Source organism: Anastrepha obliqua, chromosome 1 (genome assembly GCF_027943255.1).
Source record: "Anastrepha obliqua isolate idAnaObli1 chromosome 1, idAnaObli1_1.0, whole genome shotgun sequence".
Lineage (NCBI taxonomy): Eukaryota > Metazoa > Arthropoda > Insecta > Diptera > Tephritidae > Anastrepha > Anastrepha obliqua.
The window spans coordinates 98194389-98214982 of NC_072892.1; the positions used below are offsets into that span (position 1 = coordinate 98194389).

Genomic DNA, 20594 nt, shown 5'->3' on the forward strand with positions numbered 1-20594 from the left:
AATAAAAATATTTTTTTAATTTAAAATTTTGTTAAAATGTTGGTTAAAATCATTGTACAAAATTACAAGTAAAAACACACTTTTTCTTCCTATTTTGTTTGACCGCCATATATGTATGTATGTAGATGGGGGTTGGTCTGAGTGCTTGGTCTTTTTGCTTGAGTGTATTGTCGGGGTTGCTATGCCAAATTCGAGTTTTTATGGTACAATTAAGCACTCTCTCGAGTGCTCCCGAACGTAGGGGGTCGAGAAGCAGCAAACGCAGACTACTCACTAGCGTCATCACATCGACTCTGCTATATGCAGCACCAGTATAGGTAAAATCCTTAGAGGTAAAGGCCTGTAGAAGACCATACGAAGCATTGTACAGACTTTGCGCACTGAGGGTGATAAGCGCATACGGCATGACGCCCATCGATATATTGGCAGAAGAGCGAGCAAGAGTGCACGCGCTAAAAGAGCATGGTCTCACTAACATAGGAACGGTCATGAAAACAGAGAAGACTATATCCTTACTCAAGTGGCAAGAGCATTGGGAAAACTCCACAAACAGAAGGTGGACCTATACGCTAATCCCAAACATCGAAAAATGGCTAAATCGAAGCTATGGTGAGCCTAACTTCCACCTAACACAATTCTTGACAGGTCATGGTTGCTACCAGAAGTACCTACATCGCCTTAAGATACGTGACTCGCCTTTATGTCCAGTATGCCACGAAGAGGAAGATGCAAGGCATGTCTTTTTCGTATGCCCACGATTTGCAACTATCAGATGCAACTTAGGAAACATAGTCGACACCATGATGTCTTCAATGTATACGTGGGATAAAAATTCGTCGGCAGTCAGCGATATGCAACATGCATTAAAGCACGCAGATATACACGAGGTAAGCGGCAGCTAAACAGACGATACTTGACCAAGAAACGGACTCTAAAGTCGAAGTGTTACTAGTATGGTGGGAGGGGGTGGACAGGCCCAACAGGGGTGATTTTCTTCGGGAATAAACAAAACTAGGGGAGGATTAAAGTACATACAACTTTTGATGGACTGCATGTGAAGAGTAACTGACGTAGATATTTTGCTCAACCGCCAACCGACGATTTACTTAACGGTTGTACCGTGAGGGGATCGGTACATTGACGGTAGCGGGTGTAGTTTGGGTTAAATTCCTACACTGACGAGGTACAGGCTTTCGATGCTTCCGCCCTGTAAAAAAAATGGTAAAATTAAAATCAATAGAATATCGATGAAAAAATATACAAAACAATTTGTTAGAAAATTTACACTAACAAATATTTTTATTGTAATATATTTCCTAGCTATAGTAATACTTTTTTATTAAGAAATATCTAAATTTGTACAACACTTTTAGACTTTTTTACGATTTTCATTTTCGATTTTCTATGAAATTTAAACAAGTTACATATCAGGGCTTTTTGGAATCAGCTGATCTCAGCTGTGAGCATTTTTTGACGACCAGCTGAGGATGTTTTCACTTATGGATCTGTACAATAGTTAAAATTCAGTAATTTTTTTCAATTAACTAACCGGAAATTATTCACGCCACTCTATCGTAGATAACTAGATGCGAAAATGTCTTTTTTAAGTGAATACATGATGGACAAAATGGAGAGCTCCCAGAAATAAGGCGCCAAGAGTAGTTGAAAAAAAAAACAGTTGGGTTTTACGATAATGGAAAAGTGCGGCCATTTAAATGTCTGCAGCTATTTGTTTTAAAACAAGCCTCTTATTTCCTCTTCGAATTAAACTTTTATTTAATATACGTTCATACACACACATGTACGTCTTAAATAATCCTTAAATCGCCTTCAAAATAGGCTCCATTCGAAGCAATACATATACGCCAACGATTAGTCTAGTGATCAAAGGACCTTTTAAACGCGTTTGAAGAGATCTTCTTCAGCTCCTTAATGGCCTCTATCGACGCAAAGCGGCGTTCGCGGAGTGGCAATTTAAGTTTTGGGAAAAGGAAAAAGTCACAGGGGGCTAAATCCGGTGAATTCGGTGGTTGTTCGATGATATTTGTCGAGTTTTTGGTCAAAACAGTGCTCACAACATGAGCCTTGTGAAACGGTGCGTTATCATGGTGCAAAATCCACGGGTTTTCTTTCCACAAATTGGGCCGTTTCCTACTCACATTCCCTCTCAAATGTCGTATAACTTCCAAATAATATTCATTATTTACCGTAGAACCATTTGGAACGAATTCCGAGTGCACAACAAAAAGTGACTTTCACTTTTGACCGACTTTGACGTAGGTTTTTGGGTTTCGGGTCATGTGGATAATGCCATTCAGCCGCTTGTTGACTGGCACTTTTATGATGCGCTGGATAAACGTTGGGTCTGAATTTATTTGCCCAAGCATGTCTTCCGAAACCTTCTTCCGATGAATTTTTTGAAAGAAATTCAACTCTCTTGGAACGAGTCGAGCAGCCACGCGCCTCATGCCCAATTGATGATGTAAAATGTTGCGGATTGATTCGTAACACACGCTAAGGTCACGAGCTACCTTCCTCAAACTTAAATGATGGTTTTCCAGCTCCATTTCCTTGACTTTGTCAAAATTTTCATCCGTTGAAGACGTTGATGGGCGACTAGACCGGAGCAAATCTTCCACGACTTATCGGCGCTCTTCAAAAGCCTTATAGCACTCGTAGACCCGTATTGCGGGTTGATTTGCAAGGATTCGGCACACGAAATCCCGGTCAAAACACAAAATTTAAGACAAATTCTTTGTTCGATATTTTCATCCATAGCGAAAATTGCAGAGCACACCTGCGGTTGACTGATATAATTAAATGCCAAAGCAAGCTAATGGACAGATCACGCTCAAACTCTGCGACACTATAGAAGACAGTTATACCAACATTCCAGCAAAAAAATTGCTTAGACATATGTATGTGTAACGCGCGCGTTTTAAATGAACAATTCCTGATATTTTTTTGACAGAATGTATAAAGGCAGAATTTGGAATTAAATTAGCTTGAAGATTGCAAGATTTACCTGTTTTTCAGTTGAAATCGCTGTTATTATGAACCCTTTAAGTTGATTGTCATGATGACAAATTAGGTCCTCAGCCTAGTCTGGAGGACTATTCCAGTTAGTTTTTGGAACTCCCACGCAGCCAAATGAAATTTCGATCCGATGTTTGAGGGATTACTACTTCTCCCTATGCAATAAATCATAAGCCAAATATTCGAAAGACATATTCACGTTTTTTTAATAACTTTTTGATAATGTAATTCGAACGTTTGCGACAATCGGCATATTAACCAAAACAGCTAATTTTGTCTTATCGATTTTGTTTTCAATTCGATAGGAAAATCGTTAAAATTAGGTTTAATGAAAGATAACAAAACGAATATCGTCAAAATAAAGGGTGATCAATTTAGAGGTATCGGATTTTATATTAAAAGAAATCAACGAAAAATCAAATTGATTGGGTAATCTTTTATAATTTTGCGCAGAAGCATTCATAACATTTATTTTTTTAAAGATAATCCCTTTGGCCGCAACCGCGTCGCATTTCGGACATCCGTAAACACCAATTCTGAATGACTCGCTGGGAGACTTCGGCCGGTAGCGCCGCTTTGTTGGAACCAAATATTGTGGAGATCACAGGCTTTCAATTTCGTTTATCATAGCGCGATAGCGTTCGCCATTCATTGTCACATTGGCGCCACCCTCGTCTTTTAAGGAATATAGTATGCTATGGGTCGATGAATCCTCCAGCACACAGGCCGCGCCAAACGGTTGTTTTCAATGTTTATAATGGCTGTTCTGGAACGGCTTCGGGTGGCTCTTCAGTCCAAATACGGCAATTTTACGTAGTCATTGAGCCAAAAATAGACCTAATCGCTGAACACCTGACGAGAGCGCCTGGCTGGTCTGAGCGCGCGATGAACACTTTTTACAGAGTGCCGATTTTCGCAATATAATGGTACGATTTGTAAACGTTGTTCAGCCGTAAGTCTTTCCATGATGAAATGTCAATGAATACTGAAAAAATAAGGAGGAGTTTGACAGTAGTCACGCGTGATCTGTCAAAAAAGCCCTATTGGAAAAAGAACCGCCAATCTGATCACCCTTTATGTTAGTGAGTTCCACTACTAAACTAATATCACTAAGACGGTTTTTCCTCCAAGAAAGAAGAATTGGATACTCACTCAAACATTTCAACTTTATTAAAAACATGAAAAATACGTGTGTGTACGATATTGCACATTCAATAAATTAAATTACAATTAATGAACAAATTTTATGTAGAATTTTATAAAAATGTCTAATACTAATCCGTATACTAAATTTTTTGTGTATTTTATAAATGTTTGCAAAAGACTTAAACACATTGGCATTCTAAGAAGCGTTTTTTGTCTTTTTCCAAATGTATTTTTATAAATTCTAAAATTATTAAGATATGTAATTATGTACATAAACTACCTAATTTTAATGTTTTTTATTGAATACAAATATTACCGTTTTAAAAACTCAAAAATTCAATTTTTAAATTGTTATAAATAGTAATAAAAATGAATTATTGTTATAAATTAATTATTAAAAAAATAATTGTTTGTTGTTATAAATATAAATTTTGTCAACGAAATCTATTGATGAAAGTATGTTCTCACATTTGTTCGTTTCTCAGAAATTTCTAAATCCGCCAACAGAGGACACTCATTATGTAAAATAAGCCTTACCGACTTGTCCACCTGAGCGCAGTGCAAGAAGTGCAGTACGCGCAGACGCGGCAAAGCCTTCGCTATGCAAAAGAGAGCGCTCCGCCCCAATGTCGGGCAATAAGTTATAATCAATTCTTCCAGAAGCGGGCACTGCCTTACCAAGACCTGAATGCCACTGTCCGTATATAAGCCACGTCCAAAGTTTAAACTACGCAGAAAGGGAAATTTTAACGTCTCTAAAAATTCGTCATTCGACAGTTGCTGGCATGATTTCAGGTTCAACTTTTCTAACCCCCGCAGACGTTGAATCGGGTATGGATTATCGACGGTGCCCGTTAGTGCATCAAGGTTAAAATCGTTGTTACCACTCAGATCAAGTTCACGTAATTGTGTCAGGTGTTTGAAAATCGCAGCCAGCGATTTGTTAGTTACCGCATTCTTACAGTATCTCAGGTCTAAAACTTCTAAGCCAGCAAGATTGCGTGCTATATGGCATAGCTCATCCTCTTCGATAAGACGCGTGTAGCTCAATATAAGCTTTTTCAAGTTGTGGCAGCACTCGCTTATTGTATTTGTGCCGGCTATGTGTTTCGGTAAGTAGAAGTTGAAAAACGCCAAATGCTCCAGTGATTTGGCGCACGATTCCAGCAGTTTAAAGATATTTGGATTTACAGGCCGCAAACAATCCACTTCCAAATATCGCAATGGCAAGCCTACGAAACACTTCAATGATCCCTCAAATATCAGCGTATTACCTGCATAAATTTTAACTTTCTGCAACTTCTTCAATTGATCGAAAGCTTCTATCCATTTTTTAACCAGTGAATTTTGTTCATTCATTGATTCAAAATAGACGACATGCAGACTTTTCAAGGTGTCGGCATGATGCTTCACCACCGACAGAAATAGCTCAGCGTGCTCCGCATAGACGCGTATGCTCAATTCCTCCAGCCTCACGGCGGTATTTTCACGAAGACAAGTAGCGAGTAAAGCTTCTGATGTGCTTTGTGTTACTGCATCGTCCACAAAATGAAGTCCTTTCAAATTGCCAAATGTATTCAATTCGAATGGCACATGCAAAGGAAATACATATAGATCTTCAAGTACTAGACGTTCTATGTTTGGAAAGCACACATACATGCCGTTAAGTCCAAAAAAAGTTTTGAGCTTTAGATTTCGCACATTTGAGCCAATTTTCTTCAGTATGAATTGCAACTGATCGAGCTGTGCTGAATCACTGCCCATGTATACCATGTGCCGATACACCATTCCGGATGCGAAATTCCCGGTTTGTAGTTGCTTCCAAATATCCAGCATATTATCTTCTCTGAGTCGCAAACGGAATTTGTTCGCAAACCGTTTGTACGCGATGACTTCCCTCCAAAGATGACAAACCAAACGAGTCTGCGTCAAGTCGGTGTATGGCAAATAGGAAAATATATTTATCAGAATTTCATTATGCAGCATAGGTAGCGGCTCATCCCTGCGCCGATGCGTATCTATAATTTAAAAAATAGGTACATATTTATCACTTAATAAGTACTTATACATATGTATACAGGCTAATATTGCGTACCACATGTGCAATTATCCTCTCCTGGGAAGTTGGATGTAAAAGTAATTTCGTCAATTATTTGATCGTCGCCCATATTTGAAATGATACAGCTATTGAATAAATAAAAAAATAAAAACTCTTATTAAATATAGTAAATAACAAAAATTATTGACGTTTCAAATGCGTATTTTTCTTTTATTCATTTTATTTGATACAAGTATCTTCTGCTCAAATATGAACGAGACGGTATCAATAAAACGGTCCGCGGATGACATATGGCAAAAATAAACTTTTTGTTTTTTGGTAGGACTGTTATAAGCTTACATGGCAAATTTCAACGTGATATGTCACATAGTTTGTTTTCTGTGCTACTGTAAACAAGTCAAGCTCGAGTGTGTTCTTCGAATTCTCTTTTATGACTTCAATTGTCTCAAAATGTTTTCCATGGAGCGGCAACTTGAACTTGGGAAACAGGAAAAAGTCACATGGAGCCATATCAGGCGAATACGGTGCTTGCGGAACGATATTAACATTATTTTTGTTCAAATAATCGCGAACAGGACGTGATGTGTGAGCTGGTGCATTATCGTGATGCAAGAACCATGACTTGTTGTCCCACAATTCCTTCCTTTTAAGACGAATGTTCTCGCGCAAACGCTTTAAAACGTCTAAATAATATTCAGCGTTAACCGATTTTGCGATTTGTGCGATTTTCAAGCACTATTTCCTTTACTTTTCCGATGTTTTCGTCGTTTACTGATGTTGCTGGACGACGTTCATGAGGCAAGTTTTCAACCGATGTACGGCCCTCTTTGAACGATTTGTACCACTGGAAAACACGTGCCCCCGATAGAGCAGAGTCTCCATAGGTTGTCTGCAACATTTTTAAGGCGTCTGAAGCCGAAATTTTGTTGGAATAACAAAATTTCAAACAAATTCTTTGTTCAACATGAATTTCCATCGTTAAATTCGAAGAACACACTCGAGCTTGACTTGTTTACAGTAGCACAGAAAACAAACTATGTGACATATCACGCTGAAATTTGCCATGTAAGCTTATAACAGTCCTACCAAAAAACAAAAAATTTATTTTTGCCATATGTCATCCGCGGACCGTTTTATTGATACCGTCTCCTTCATATTTGAGCAGAAGATAGATAGCTTTTGTGCGCGCATTTTAAGCAGAACCGATTTTTAAAAAGTTCTCTACGATGCTTATGAGGGTGTTAAAGTCAACTCTATAAAGAACATCAGATACCCCGATGATAATACCCTTGCAAAATTTGATTTCGAAAGTAACTGGATGCAGTGAAAATATTGCGTAAGCAAAGCTAACTTCAGTAGGAAAAATATATACAATAATATACATTATAATGGAGTATTAATGGCCAAAGTATCAAAAGCGTAAGATAGTTTAAGTATATATGCAACATATTAAGTAGGTAGGTAGGTAGATAAAAGTGGCAGTCGGTCTCTAGAACAACTCACTTCGACCGTTACCGATCCATTGTGATACCACACTAGCTACTGATGCAGTTTGCTACTCCTCGCTAAACCATTTTGTTTTAAGTACAAACCCATTGATCTGGCTGACACTTAAATCCCTAAGGTCTTCAGTGTCTTTTAAAAGCGATGAGCCAAGGTATCTAAACCTATTGGCATGCCACGCGGGACAGTAACAGAGAAAGTGTCTAACGGACGCTTTCACCTCCTCATTAGTGCAGGTTCTACAATAGTGGAAATTAAGTACGTTCAATCTTTGAGTGTGTCGACCTATGAGACAATGGTCTGTGGTTAATGCAACTAACATGGAAATGTTTTTCCTTGACCTAAGTAGCGCCTTTGAGCGACTAACGCCCCATTTTGGCCAAATTCTTTTTGTAGCATTACATCTTAGACTATCAACCCATCTCATGTTGGCTACATATCAAGAGAGAGGCGAGTGGCATATCAAATAGATGTGAAAATATTCCGCTTTCTCGCTAAGAGACGCCCGGCATTTGCGAGCAATGTTGGAATTAGTGACAACCACACCAAGAGATTTAATCGCCGCTTGTCTATCAGAGTAAATATATATTTCTCTTAAGACAGTCATATTTTTACTTAACCAGACATTTTGGCAGGAAATACACTATAGTGATTAGAAAGACGAGCAGAAACGCTACTTTCGGCTTCTTAATGTAGGCACCAAGGCCAATTTTATCGTAAGTATCGAGGTTGCCATTTAAATAAAAACTGGGATCTCCCCTCAGAGATTAAAACAAGGATAGAAATTGCGCGGCAATCGTTTTGCAAGTACCAAACAATCCTTATCTTTGGCTAATATTGTTGTACACAGTGAAAACATGGACATTAAAGATCACAGATATGAACAGGCTGGAAGCACTTCAAATGTGGCCGAAGAGACCGAGAACTTCTAAAAATTATTAAATAGCGAAAAACAGCTTACCTCGGCCGTATTTTGAAATATCATCTATCAAATTCCAATCCTCAACATTAAATTCCAATCCGAAAAATCATCTATTGCAATTTATTTATGAAGGAAAAATGGAAGGTAAACTTGGCATTGGGAGAAAACAAATGTCTTGGATGCAAAATATACGTCATTGGACTGGTAACGGAGGATTTGGAGAGCTGTGCAATGCCTTCTATGTCTTAGATGTAGACAAAATCATTGTAAATAATATAAAATGGGTTAAGTCTGGTAAGTTGAAGTTCATATTTATTTATTTAAGAATTGGAATCTGTATCATCGATAATAATTCGAAATCGAATAGGCATAATAAAGAAGAAGAAGATAGCTTTTATGTACGTATGTATGTTCATAGGAAATGAAACAGTTGATATTGTAGTTGTTGTCGCCGCATAGACATTCCCCATACATGTACAGGGAATGCTGCTGAGGTGACAGTCCTTGGCCAAATGTAAATCCGGGTATTTCCGATAACTTGGAACCGACTGTCGTGGTAGCGGAAAATGTTTAGTCTAACTCTTTACTCCAACATTAAGTCTTCTACAGGATATCATCTTTGGTGCTCTTTTGTTTGTTCTGTTTATAAATGATTTTGGAGCCTGCTTTAAGTGTTACAGGTTATTATGATTTTCATTTCTTATAATAAATATCAGCTCATCCAGGTTTTCACTTTCCACCGATGATTTTAAACTTTTTCGTAGAATAATGTATGCGCCTCTCACTAAAGGCGGTCAACCGTCCGCGACCGATGCGCAATACTTTGTTAAAATCACGCACTACAATACATAATTATTAAAATTGTCCTGTGAAACCTGCACGACCCGCATTCTAAAATCGGTTATTGAAGCAAGCTTGAATTTTCGTGCAAAGCGTTGGTTGCCTATTCTTTATTTCAAGATTTTTATTTCACTCAGCGAGTACGAGTGAGAGGAAGCAATTTATATGAATTACAAATATCACTTTCCAGGGTTAAGAATTGCTTGACTATTTTCTAAAGCTTTTCTCTTTGCTTTGAATAGGAGTAGAAAATAACTACAGCAGCAGCACAGACAATACTTGGTAACACGAATGAAAATGGTTGTTGCTTTGACTTTGAACAAAGCGAATAGCAAAAGCAATAGCAGGCGACAAGGCAGCAGCACACTTCGGTTGTTGAAGGTAGCATTTTGAAAAGAAAAGACAGAAGCACGTGGCAAGTAGTAACGGCAAATAACATCAAGTGATTTTTTAGCAAAGTAAATTTAAAATTTGTATGTATCTATTGTGCAAAGCCCGCTAAGGTACCCTATAGTTTAAGGGTTTTTAAAAATTTTACCACATTCTGGGGTTTATCGTTCCATAATTTATACGTATGTATATGAATGCATGGCAGTACCAATAAGGTGGTGTAGCCCTTTTTCTGCCTGGTGCGAGACATTCACTGAATTTTCAGTGTTCACAGAATCGACAGATGATGGTATCAAAGAGACCAATTTTGTGTAAGTGATATCTCAGGCTACAGTGGCCTGTAAAGTAGGCAGTTAAAAGTCTAAAATCTACTCTGCTGAGCGAAAGTAGCTTTTTGCAAAAAAGCTTTCTATAACAGCGGTCGCTTCTCTGCTGGCAATCGCAAACCTCTGAGTGCATCTCTGCAACGAAAAAACTTCCCAAAAATAAATAAAGACGGCATATGTACATAGCTGAAACTGAAAATCCCGCCATTTGCAAAAAACTCCTAGTTTTCTTATGTAGCTATTAGGAAGATTTCAGCGACCCCTACACCAGGAAGACCTTGTTTAATTTTCTGGCGCCATGGTGGTAGAATTGAACGAGTCCAAATTATTATCGAAAATTAATTTGATTCGCGCTTCAACGATTTTAATCCTATGCTGCTTCCAGCTTATGCTGTTCGTTGAATGCTTATAAATTTAACACCACTTGATAGCAGAGAGTTCCAATAGGTCATGGTTGTTTTTGCTCTAATTGATAGGAATATGGATTGCCGTGATTTACTTGAATCGATAGGACTCAATGTCCGACACAGTGTGTTGCGTGTTCAAAAACCTTTTTATCGTAATGCCATCAAAACACATTATTTTCATTGTCATCAATCTACAAAGCCTTAATATAATTTATTAACAAGAAGCAGCCTTTACTAAGATCTCTATTTAAAACCTCAGCTAAACCTCTTAACTATTTTTTTTTAATTTGTTTAAGTTTTATATTTATATACATACATATGTAATCTAGTCTGTAGAATTTAAAAATCAAAGATTTAATAAACCGATTGAATATGTGTAAACCATTCAATCAATTGTGATTTTTGATGAGTTGTTGCGACTATGAACAAGAAGGTTTGTCGCTGGGATCGGATATTTAAAACAAATATATTTACAATCCGATTTGGAGCATCCCTAAAAGAATACATATAAGGTAAAATTGAGTACTCTGTTGCATTTCGAACGAAAAAAAACATATATCTGCATATCGGTAACATAACACCGATAACAATAACATGTGTATATTTATAATTGGCGCGTACACCCTTTTTGGGTGTTTGACCAAGCTCCTCCTCCTGTTTGTGGCGTGCATCTTGATGTTGTTCCACAAATGGAGGGATCTACAGTTTTAAGCGGACTCCGAACGGCAGATATTTTTTTTAGGAGCTTTTTCATAGCAGAAATACACTAGGAGGTTTTCCATTGCCTGCTGAGGGGCGACCGCTATTAGAAAAAACTTTTTCTTAATTTTGGTGTTTCACCGAGATTCGAACCTACGTTCTCTCTGAATTCCTAATACTAGTCACACACCAACCCATTCGGCTACGGCGGGCCGACACCGAGTATATGGGTAATATAAAAAATTTTAAGGGTATCCTATACGGGTGGATATTAATACCAACCGCCCCGCTAGTTCTAGATTTCCTAAACGTGATAAAGAAGCCAAATGAATAGATCTGGAGGTGAACGAGGATAAGGCGAAGTACCTCAATAAGCAGTCAACGCCCGTCGCTGTCGACCGTTCATAATTTTGATGTAGTACAGGATTTTATTTACGTGGAAACCAGTATCCATACCCTTGGGCTAGGCAGCCTTAAACCTAGGAGACGGTGCCAAAAGTGATGCTTTGCATGAATAACCAAATATATACTGTATAAATCCTCCGCCATGCCCGTTCTAATAAATGATGTATAAGCTTTGCTGAAGTCCTCAACCATCTGTGCGATCTTTCTGCCAGAAAAATTTCAGATACAGAAGCAGTTGTCCTAAGCAACGACACGTGGGCATTCCCACTACTTAGGACTGGTAGCGGTAGGCTATTCACCTACCCTGTCAGAAATCAAAACAGATTAACGAAAGAACGCAAGACTGAATCTTGTCGAGGTCCTATGCTCCCGAAAGGAGTGAATAAGAAAAAAAACAAAGCTTTGCCGTGAACATGATTAAGCGATCCTTTGAGTATTTCCAAGACGGCGAACTCTATAAATCTTCAATTTTATTTAGATAAAGTTCTTTCCTGGTGTAAATCAAATAATTCATATTTAAATACAAGGAATTGTTTTTATGTTTCTTATTCTAAATCTTGTTCCCTTACACCCACATCCTACCCCATTGGTAGTTCTAGTTTAACTAATCGAAGTGAATTTATGGATCTTTGTATGGTAAAGGCTAAATTCCCTTTTCAAATACATCTAAATTACATCATTGCAAAGTCATATTATGGATCATACTTGCTTTGATTCGACATTTTAGTTCGGACTTTGTTGATCGATATACTTTAAAGCTGATATAACTATACGCCTCTAGTTCGAAGCTGGAATACAGGCTTGAATGCATCCAGAAAGCCTTTGTGCGTTATGCTTTGCGTTCTTTGAATTTCACTGATCCAATTCTATAGGCCTCTTCTATTCGCCACTTCTTTGCTCGCTATCTCTCTGTTCGGATAAATTGACGAAAAATTTGAATGTATCGAGTAAGATCGAGTAGGAAGCCACTAGCGAATATGGTTATACCTCATAAAACTTGCATAACTCACTATTTTACAAACAAGAGTTAAGCAGTTCTATTCCAGCGCTGCCGATATAAGTACATCTGTTGCCGACATATGATACCAGTTGCTTCATCTATTCGCCACTATAGAAGATCGTACAGGCTGATGAGCTGTGGGCAAAAAGTAAGTTGAATTTATTTGTCAAACTTCGCGGGCTTAAAATTTCGCTCTAGTTGTTCTTTTCATGAGTTGGCAGCACTGTTAATAACATCTGGGCCAACTTTCATGTGAATGTCATTATCAGTAATATACTTACGCTTGTGTTTACCAAACGACCAAGAGTGCATTTTTCGATTTTTACAATGTCTGATTTGATTCAGCAGAGAAGTGCCATCAAATTTTGTTTGCGGAATGAAATTTCGGCTGTGGAAACGTTTAGCATGTTGCAGAAGGCATTTGGCGATTCGACCATGTCGCAGAAAAATGTTTATAAGTGCTACAAAGACTTCAAAGAGGGTCGAGAACGTGTTGATGACTTGGAGCGCTCCGGAAGACCATCGACGTCAACAGGTGACCAATACAACAATAAAGTGGAGGAGTTAGTGCTCAAAAATCGTCGGTTGACTGTTAAAGACCTTACTGATATGATCGGAATATCAGAAGGATCTGTGAAAACTATTTTGAAAGACCATTTGGGCCTACGAAAAGTCAAAGCTCGTTTGGTACCGAAAACTCTCAATTTCTTGGAAAAAAGTCGTCGCGTTGATGTGTGTGAAACAATGCTTTCAGACTATCATTACGGGAGATGAGACTTGGATTTATGCTTATGACCCTGAAACAACCGACCAATCAAGCGAATATCGTGCTAAAGGCGAGGCCAGACCGAAAAGAGCACGCCAAAGTCGTTTCCAAAATAAAGGTCATTATTACAGTTTTTTTCGATTTTCGTGGTGTGGTGCATTATGGATTCCTTCCACCTGGCCAAACTGTTAATAAGGAATATTATTTGAGCGTTATGCGTCGTTTACGTGAAGCAATTCGTCTAAAAAGACCATGGGCCAACAACTCTTGGTTTTTGCATCACGATAATGCACCGTCTCACACTGCACTCGTTCTTCGTGACCATTTCGCCAAAAATTCCACGCATATCGTTCCGCAACCACCGTATTCGCCTGATTTGGCTCCGTGTGACTTCTGGCTATTCCCAAAACTCAAGAGACCACTCCGGGGAACGCGTTTCGAGTCGATTGAGGAGATAAAAGCTGAATCGAAGAAGGTGCTGATGGCTATACCGGAAATGGACTATTCGGCATGTTTCGGGGATTGGAAAAATCGTTGGCATAAGTGTATTTCATCGAGAAGGGATTATTTTGAAGGGGATGAAATTGATTTACAAGAATAAATAAAGATTTTTCATTTTACAACCAAACTCACCTTACTTTTTGGCCACAGTAGTATATGTTAAATTGCTACTGTGTAAACCAAAGTATACAACAAGCATACAACCAAGTATACAAATTCTAATAATGACAATTAGCTGCACCTCGAACTTTGCGAGCCGAACGTTATTTTTCAAAGTTTCATCTGTATCTGGTTTATTCACATAAAGGCTTTAAATTGGGTAATATGGCTGCAGAATATCATAAAATTATTCACTCCAATAGTACCGCCAAACCACAATAAGCAGAAAATAGTTCTTCAACTGAAATATTAAGATTTCCCAGCATATTTTCATCGATTTTCCAATGCCCAAATATGACAAGTTTCCTTGTTGGTATACCCGTTGAAATAAATATTATATGAGTTACGCCCGAAAATATATTTTTTTCAGCAAACCCATCTGATTTTTTTCCAAAACTTTCAAACTAATTTTTGTAAATTTTTAATTAACATCTGTCAAATTAAAAACCGTAAACTGTTACAGCTGTGATAACATTGCAAAACAAAAAACACCACCTTGAAAGACTTGATTTCAGACTCAATTTATAAGTTTATTTGGTATTTTTCTCAAAACTGGTGGACCAAATTTACTAACAGCGTCTTAAATGTATTGAGCTTCAAAAATGCAGTTACATTGGTATTTGTACAATTTGGTGTTTTATTTTTTAACTTTGCCTTGAGGCACACATATTCTTATTTTATTTCCCAAACACCACTAACAATTCCACATACTATTTCTTCTTTGTGCAGCTTGGGCTGCAAATTATTTACAAATTTGAAATGAATACTTGTTACAAGTTCGTCTCTGGTTTTTGTTATTGCAGACGATTGCAGTCATATGTTTTTCCTAAATCCTCTCTAGTGGAGTGTCTGGAGCGTTAAAAACGTTAAAACCTAGGATGTCTTAGGGACTAGATGAAATTAAATTATCTTTGCGAAAACGTGTTGTGAATAACATAAATAATAATCTCTACCTATTTAAAAGTTGTGCATTTGATTTTTAAATAGCAAAAATTTATGATTGCAATAACTTATGTGCTATAATGCAAATAACGTTCTAGAACTTATTGTTTTTGTAACAGAAGTGGAATCAAATGAAAAAATAAATAGATTATGGATAATTAAATGTAAAAAAAAAAAATATTATGTAAACTATTCGTTTATTTAAATAATTAGCATACAAAAAAAAAAAATAAAAAAATGTTTTCTGTTATTATAGCATAAAAGTAAAATCGAATTAATTATTAAAAACAAAAAAATTATGACTATTTAAAAGAAAAAAATGAATTAACAAAAAAATTTGTCTATTGAAAAATTTACATTTTTTCAAATATCATCTTCAATTTCACTGATGTTAATCATTCGCGCTAGATTTAGATAGCTGTCGTCGTTGCACTGTAGGCATGCTACACTGCAGTATAATCCACTTTTTCGGCATCCGCATGCAGCTCCACATCCTTTTTTGCAATTGCAAAATAACATTTTTAATAAATTTTCCGGAGCAGGTAATTGATTCGTAAATATTGGATGATAGGTATTATTGGAATAGTTCCATCCCCAATTTTCGATGATTAAATCATTCCCTAACCACATCTGGATTTATAGGTAAACCCGTTTTAAGTGTTCAAATGCTGCATCAGATGTGGGAGGTAACGAAGATAAAAGAACACTTGTGTCTTTGCCAGTTGCTTTGATGAAGGAATTGAACCTGAATGTATTCTTCATGTACGTTTTTAAATACTGCTGCTGAGTCATGTAGATCATTCCGCTTCTCAAAATTTTTGATAAACTTAATTTTTCCTTTGTTGTAAAACGCAGAAGTAGTATCACAGCCCGTGAAAGCATGTAAAAATAGAACATGTTCTTTACATGCTGGTAGAGATTTTTCTAAACTTTTCGATGAAAATATTTGTTGGTTAACTTTGCCTCGGGATAGTTTTAAAAAATATATTTCACGATCAGTAGGCGTCAATGCCGTTAACACAACCAAGGCGTCAATGTCTTCAGAAATTACAACAATATTTTGAGATTCTAAACTAATTGCTGTATCAACAATTAATTTATCTGCATCGCTTTCCGCTTGGCATGTAAAAATATTGTTATCAGCTAATTTTATTCTTAACATTTCGATTAGGCGAGATTTATTTTTTTTATTCGTTAGAAATTTATCTTGAGCGATTTTTAACGGCATATTTTCATCAAATTCAATATCTGTACTTATATTTTTTAGTGCGCGACGATTCCTTTCAGCAGATTTAATACCGTCCTTCTTATATCCATCAAATACCACGTATGCGTTATTATAATTATTCCTCAAATATCTTACGTAATGTTCGCATATCATTTTGAATGTTTCATTTAATTGCCATTTGCAACGATATAACAACATGCCTCCATCAATAACATAATGCACATTTTCTAAGCTTTTCAAATTAATCTGAATTTCTGGGAATAATTCGTAGAAAGTTAATTTTTTTGTCTTTCGCATTTGGCCATCTTCAAACAGAGCAAGTGGATATGGTGCCAGTTCATAATTCATATAAGTTTTTAGTTCATCATCTGTTTTTTTCAACACACAAATACGTTGAAACAGCAACAATGGATCAACGGGAATAACATTGTTATGAATTTTTATTTTATTATTTTTAGCCAATAGAGAATTTATTTTATCTTTCCTTAAAAACTTCAATTCGCGTACATTTTTCCCTTCGATTTTCTTCATAACTTTTAAACCTTCTTCAAAAGCATTGTAACAATTTATACTTTTATCACCGGTAATTCCAGTGGCAATTGACATAATTGCATCTGTATCAGGAAAAGGACTGTGTTCTTTGAAAAAGTCTACCAATCTTTTTACATCGATACCATCACTTTCTATTCTAGCATCTGTAGAATCACTGTATTGATGACTTTTATTGAAAGATATGTCACAAAAATTGTCTATGCTTTGAATAATATCTTTACTATAAATAACTCCTCTGATCCATTTATAAACTACTCTTTCAGTGGCACCTCGTTTAAAAGGACCCCCGACGCTCATTCCTTTCATTAAAGTCTGCTCAATAGTCTGATCACTTGCAATACCAGAAAAAAAAAATATCTGATCGCCTAGATGTGAAATATCCTGTTGTATATTTTTCGAACTCTGCTGGATCCATTATATACTGTAATTCCTTCATATCTTGCAGATAAATTTGTGCAGCCTTCGCATAGGGAAAATGTCCTGATGCGTGGAATAGTGGAATCATCAGCTCAATACTATGTAGATGTAAATTCCAATCCCCCATACGGTCGGCAGCAATGAAGTCTTTCAATATTGTTACCATTCGAAAATACGTAATCCATAGTTTTGATGTTTTATTTTTATTTTCAAGCTCAACTAACTTATCTTCAAAAATTCTACTCAGCATTTGAAATCCTTGGTTTTCTGTAATTTCATTGTAATTGAACATTTCAAAAAACATCGATATTTGTTCGTCATTCAATACATTTAAAAAATCCGCATTATTCTCCTTAAGATCTTCAAAAATTAATTGTGCTAAAGCTTGCTGCAATAAGGTATGAGCACGTACTGCTCTAGCATAGGCACGTCCTGACGTTATGTGATCAATCGTATTTTCTGGATAAATGGTAGAAAGAACTTCTTTTATCCCACTTCCAGCCATAATATAACCAATAATATATAACGTTGGGAAGATGTTTGTCTTTATCTATTTAAGTAAAATTTAACGTAGAACTAAAAAAAAAATTTTTCCAACTCAATATTATGCTCCAATACATTAATTTTTCATATTTTTTTGTTTAAACAATGAAAAAATTAATTGCACAATATAATATTGGTAGAAGTTACAATTTAGAGCATACAAAAGAAAATCCTGTTGGTTACATGGCAATTCATTCAGTCCCTACGAGATCCGAGGTCAAAACCTCTGGGCACTCCACTACTCAATCAACAAATTTTCTCTTTGCATACTTGCGAATTGCGCAGAAAGTCGAAAGAGAGCACAGAGCATATGGCTTGAATTGACACTGCCAGGTGAATGCTTGTATGCGTTTTAACATCTACTTGTATGTGTGTATGCGTGCGTAAAGTATGTTAAAGAGCTCGCTTAAAGGGCTTTCAACGAGAGCCCCAACTTTTGAGATATTACATATATGTATGTTCATTCCAACATATTTACGCATTAGGCGAAGTGATTTGTGTCAATGTGAAAGTCTGCGCTACACATGCAACCCCATTTAAATCCAAGCGCGCGTATATATGTACATATATACCTATTTACATACTTACTGCCGCGATTCAAAGCAAAATTATGAGAATGACAATTATTAAACATCTTAAATGAATGCGAGTAAATAAATGATTACCTTCAGTAAACAAATTCGTTACTTATCAATGCGTGATGCGTTGCCAAGGTAACATTCAATAACAATTACAAAACATTGCAACGCGTTTACAGCTGCTGCTGTAATCAACCAAGTGTCATTTCTAAGAACACAAATTGTATTGCAAATAAGTTTTCGATTCTTCTTCTATTAATTCGTGTTATTGTAGACAAATTTTTCACAATTTATTCTATTTGAATCAATTTTCAGCATTCACTTGTTATTTGTGTTATTATATGGCACTTTCATTGATTGTTTTTATTTTCTTCACTCAACATCAATATTGGACCATACTACACCGACTGTATCCGTATCTAAAGTGATATGGAAACAAAAAACAAACACCACCAACGAGAGCTCAACAAATGCGAGCGGAACAAAAGCATTCACATGTTCTCTCAAAAATTGTGTAGGTACTCCACTCCACACCAACGCAATGGTAATGCTGTGGCAGGCGTACGTACACAACTTGTTTTCCCACCTATAATATACAGTGGGCCTATTCATTATTTTTAGAGAAACATTTCCGCAATGAACATAAAATTGAGTAGTTCCAATGCAAAATAACTCATTCGAATATACTGCTTGTCAAAAATCGAATTTTACGGTCGTAAAAGTTCTATATTTATAAACCAAACAAGTAATTTTTAAATGCAAATAAAAGTACAGTGGAGGTTTTCACGTTAATTAGATTAAAGTATATTAAAGCAATAAAGTGCACATTTTTTGCTAGAAAGGATTTTCTTTGTTTACTTACTTTTTGTCGTTAATAACTGTTCGTGAACGCACGAGCTACAAATAAAATATGTATTGGTTTTCATTTACTATTTACGATAAAATTAGTGTTTTTTAATCAAAGCACAATAGGGGTTTTTACGAGGTCTAGATGAAGAGTAAATAAATGGTTTTGGAACCACACAAATTTATCAGTTTTGTCGGCTTTTAACTACAGTATTCTAGTTGGCATTATATGTATGTATATAATAAATTTTGAAAAGCTTTCGACAAGTTCGCCATTCAATTTTGGTTTTACCCAGTGTGAGTTTTTATTCAAAATGTGTACCTTTGATAAAGTCCTACCTCTCATTATAATTGTGAAGTCAACTTGTTTTCATCAATGACAAATTAAATTGTTTTACTTAGCTTTTTTCTATGCTAATAACTGAAAGATTTATTCTACTGCTTCACATCGCTCTGATTCTGTTTGATATCGAGCTTGGTGTTGTAACAACAGCTTACAGTTAATAATTCACATACGGCCTTCTCCAAATAGTGTGGTGTTATTCCTACCTCTTACTGTATTGAAGGCACTATACTATCCGACCATGACTTGGTTTTAATAGTCATCTAACAACTATACCATGCCGCTAAGTTGTACCTTTGTCTTTATTCATATATATATATATATATATATATAATTGGCGCGTACACCCTTTTTGGGTGTTTGGCCGAGCTCCTCCTCCTATTGTGAAAAATCAATCGCCGAAGTTTCCTCTCAATATACAGTAGGTTCTGTTTTTATGCGGCTTTTTTTTATGCGGTTTTGAAATAGTGCGGTTTTTTTTTAAATTACAAAATGCATGTCGACCTATCGGGAATTGTACATATAAACAAGATTCTAAACCAGCTAAGCAAAAACTCATCACAGATTCATGCGGCCTATGGAACGTATCTATAGTTATAATATGGGACTAGTGCCCTTTTTTATGCGATTTTATTACATTATTTCAGATTTATGCGGTTTTAGCATTTGAAACGTATCTATAGTTTTACTATAGAACTAGTAGCTTTTTTTATGCTGTTTTTTTTTTATGCTGTTTCTTGCGGAACGTATCTACCGCATAAAAACAGAACCTACTGTACGCCTACATTAGGAAAATATTGCTAAACACCTTGTGAAAATGTCGCGTATTTCATATGAAGATAGAATTTAAATTAAAAATTATATATGTCTATTGAATATAATGCAATAGAATTACTTCCATTTTTTATAACAATTAAAGTTTTCGTACAACTATTTTGATGAACTTGTATACACAGATAAACAAAAATCAGGGGTATTAATATTTT

The 20594-nt window shown here is 36.2% G+C and overlaps 1 protein-coding gene across 1 annotated transcript; it reads right to left on the reverse strand.

Moving 5' to 3' along the window:
• Positions 1-4599: 4599 nt before the first annotated feature.
• LOC129235934 (uncharacterized) lies at positions 4600-18821 on the reverse strand. The gene is made up of 3 exons (XM_054870020.1): positions 18507-18821; positions 6278-6366; positions 4600-6200 (listed from the first exon to the last, which is right to left on the reverse strand). Exons 2-3 carry the CDS (start codon positions 6348-6350, stop codon positions 4627-4629), a joined length of 1647 nt encoding a protein of 548 aa, XP_054725995.1. The 5' UTR covers positions 6351-6366; positions 18507-18821; the 3' UTR covers positions 4600-4626.
• Positions 18822-20594: the final 1773 nt, after the last annotated feature.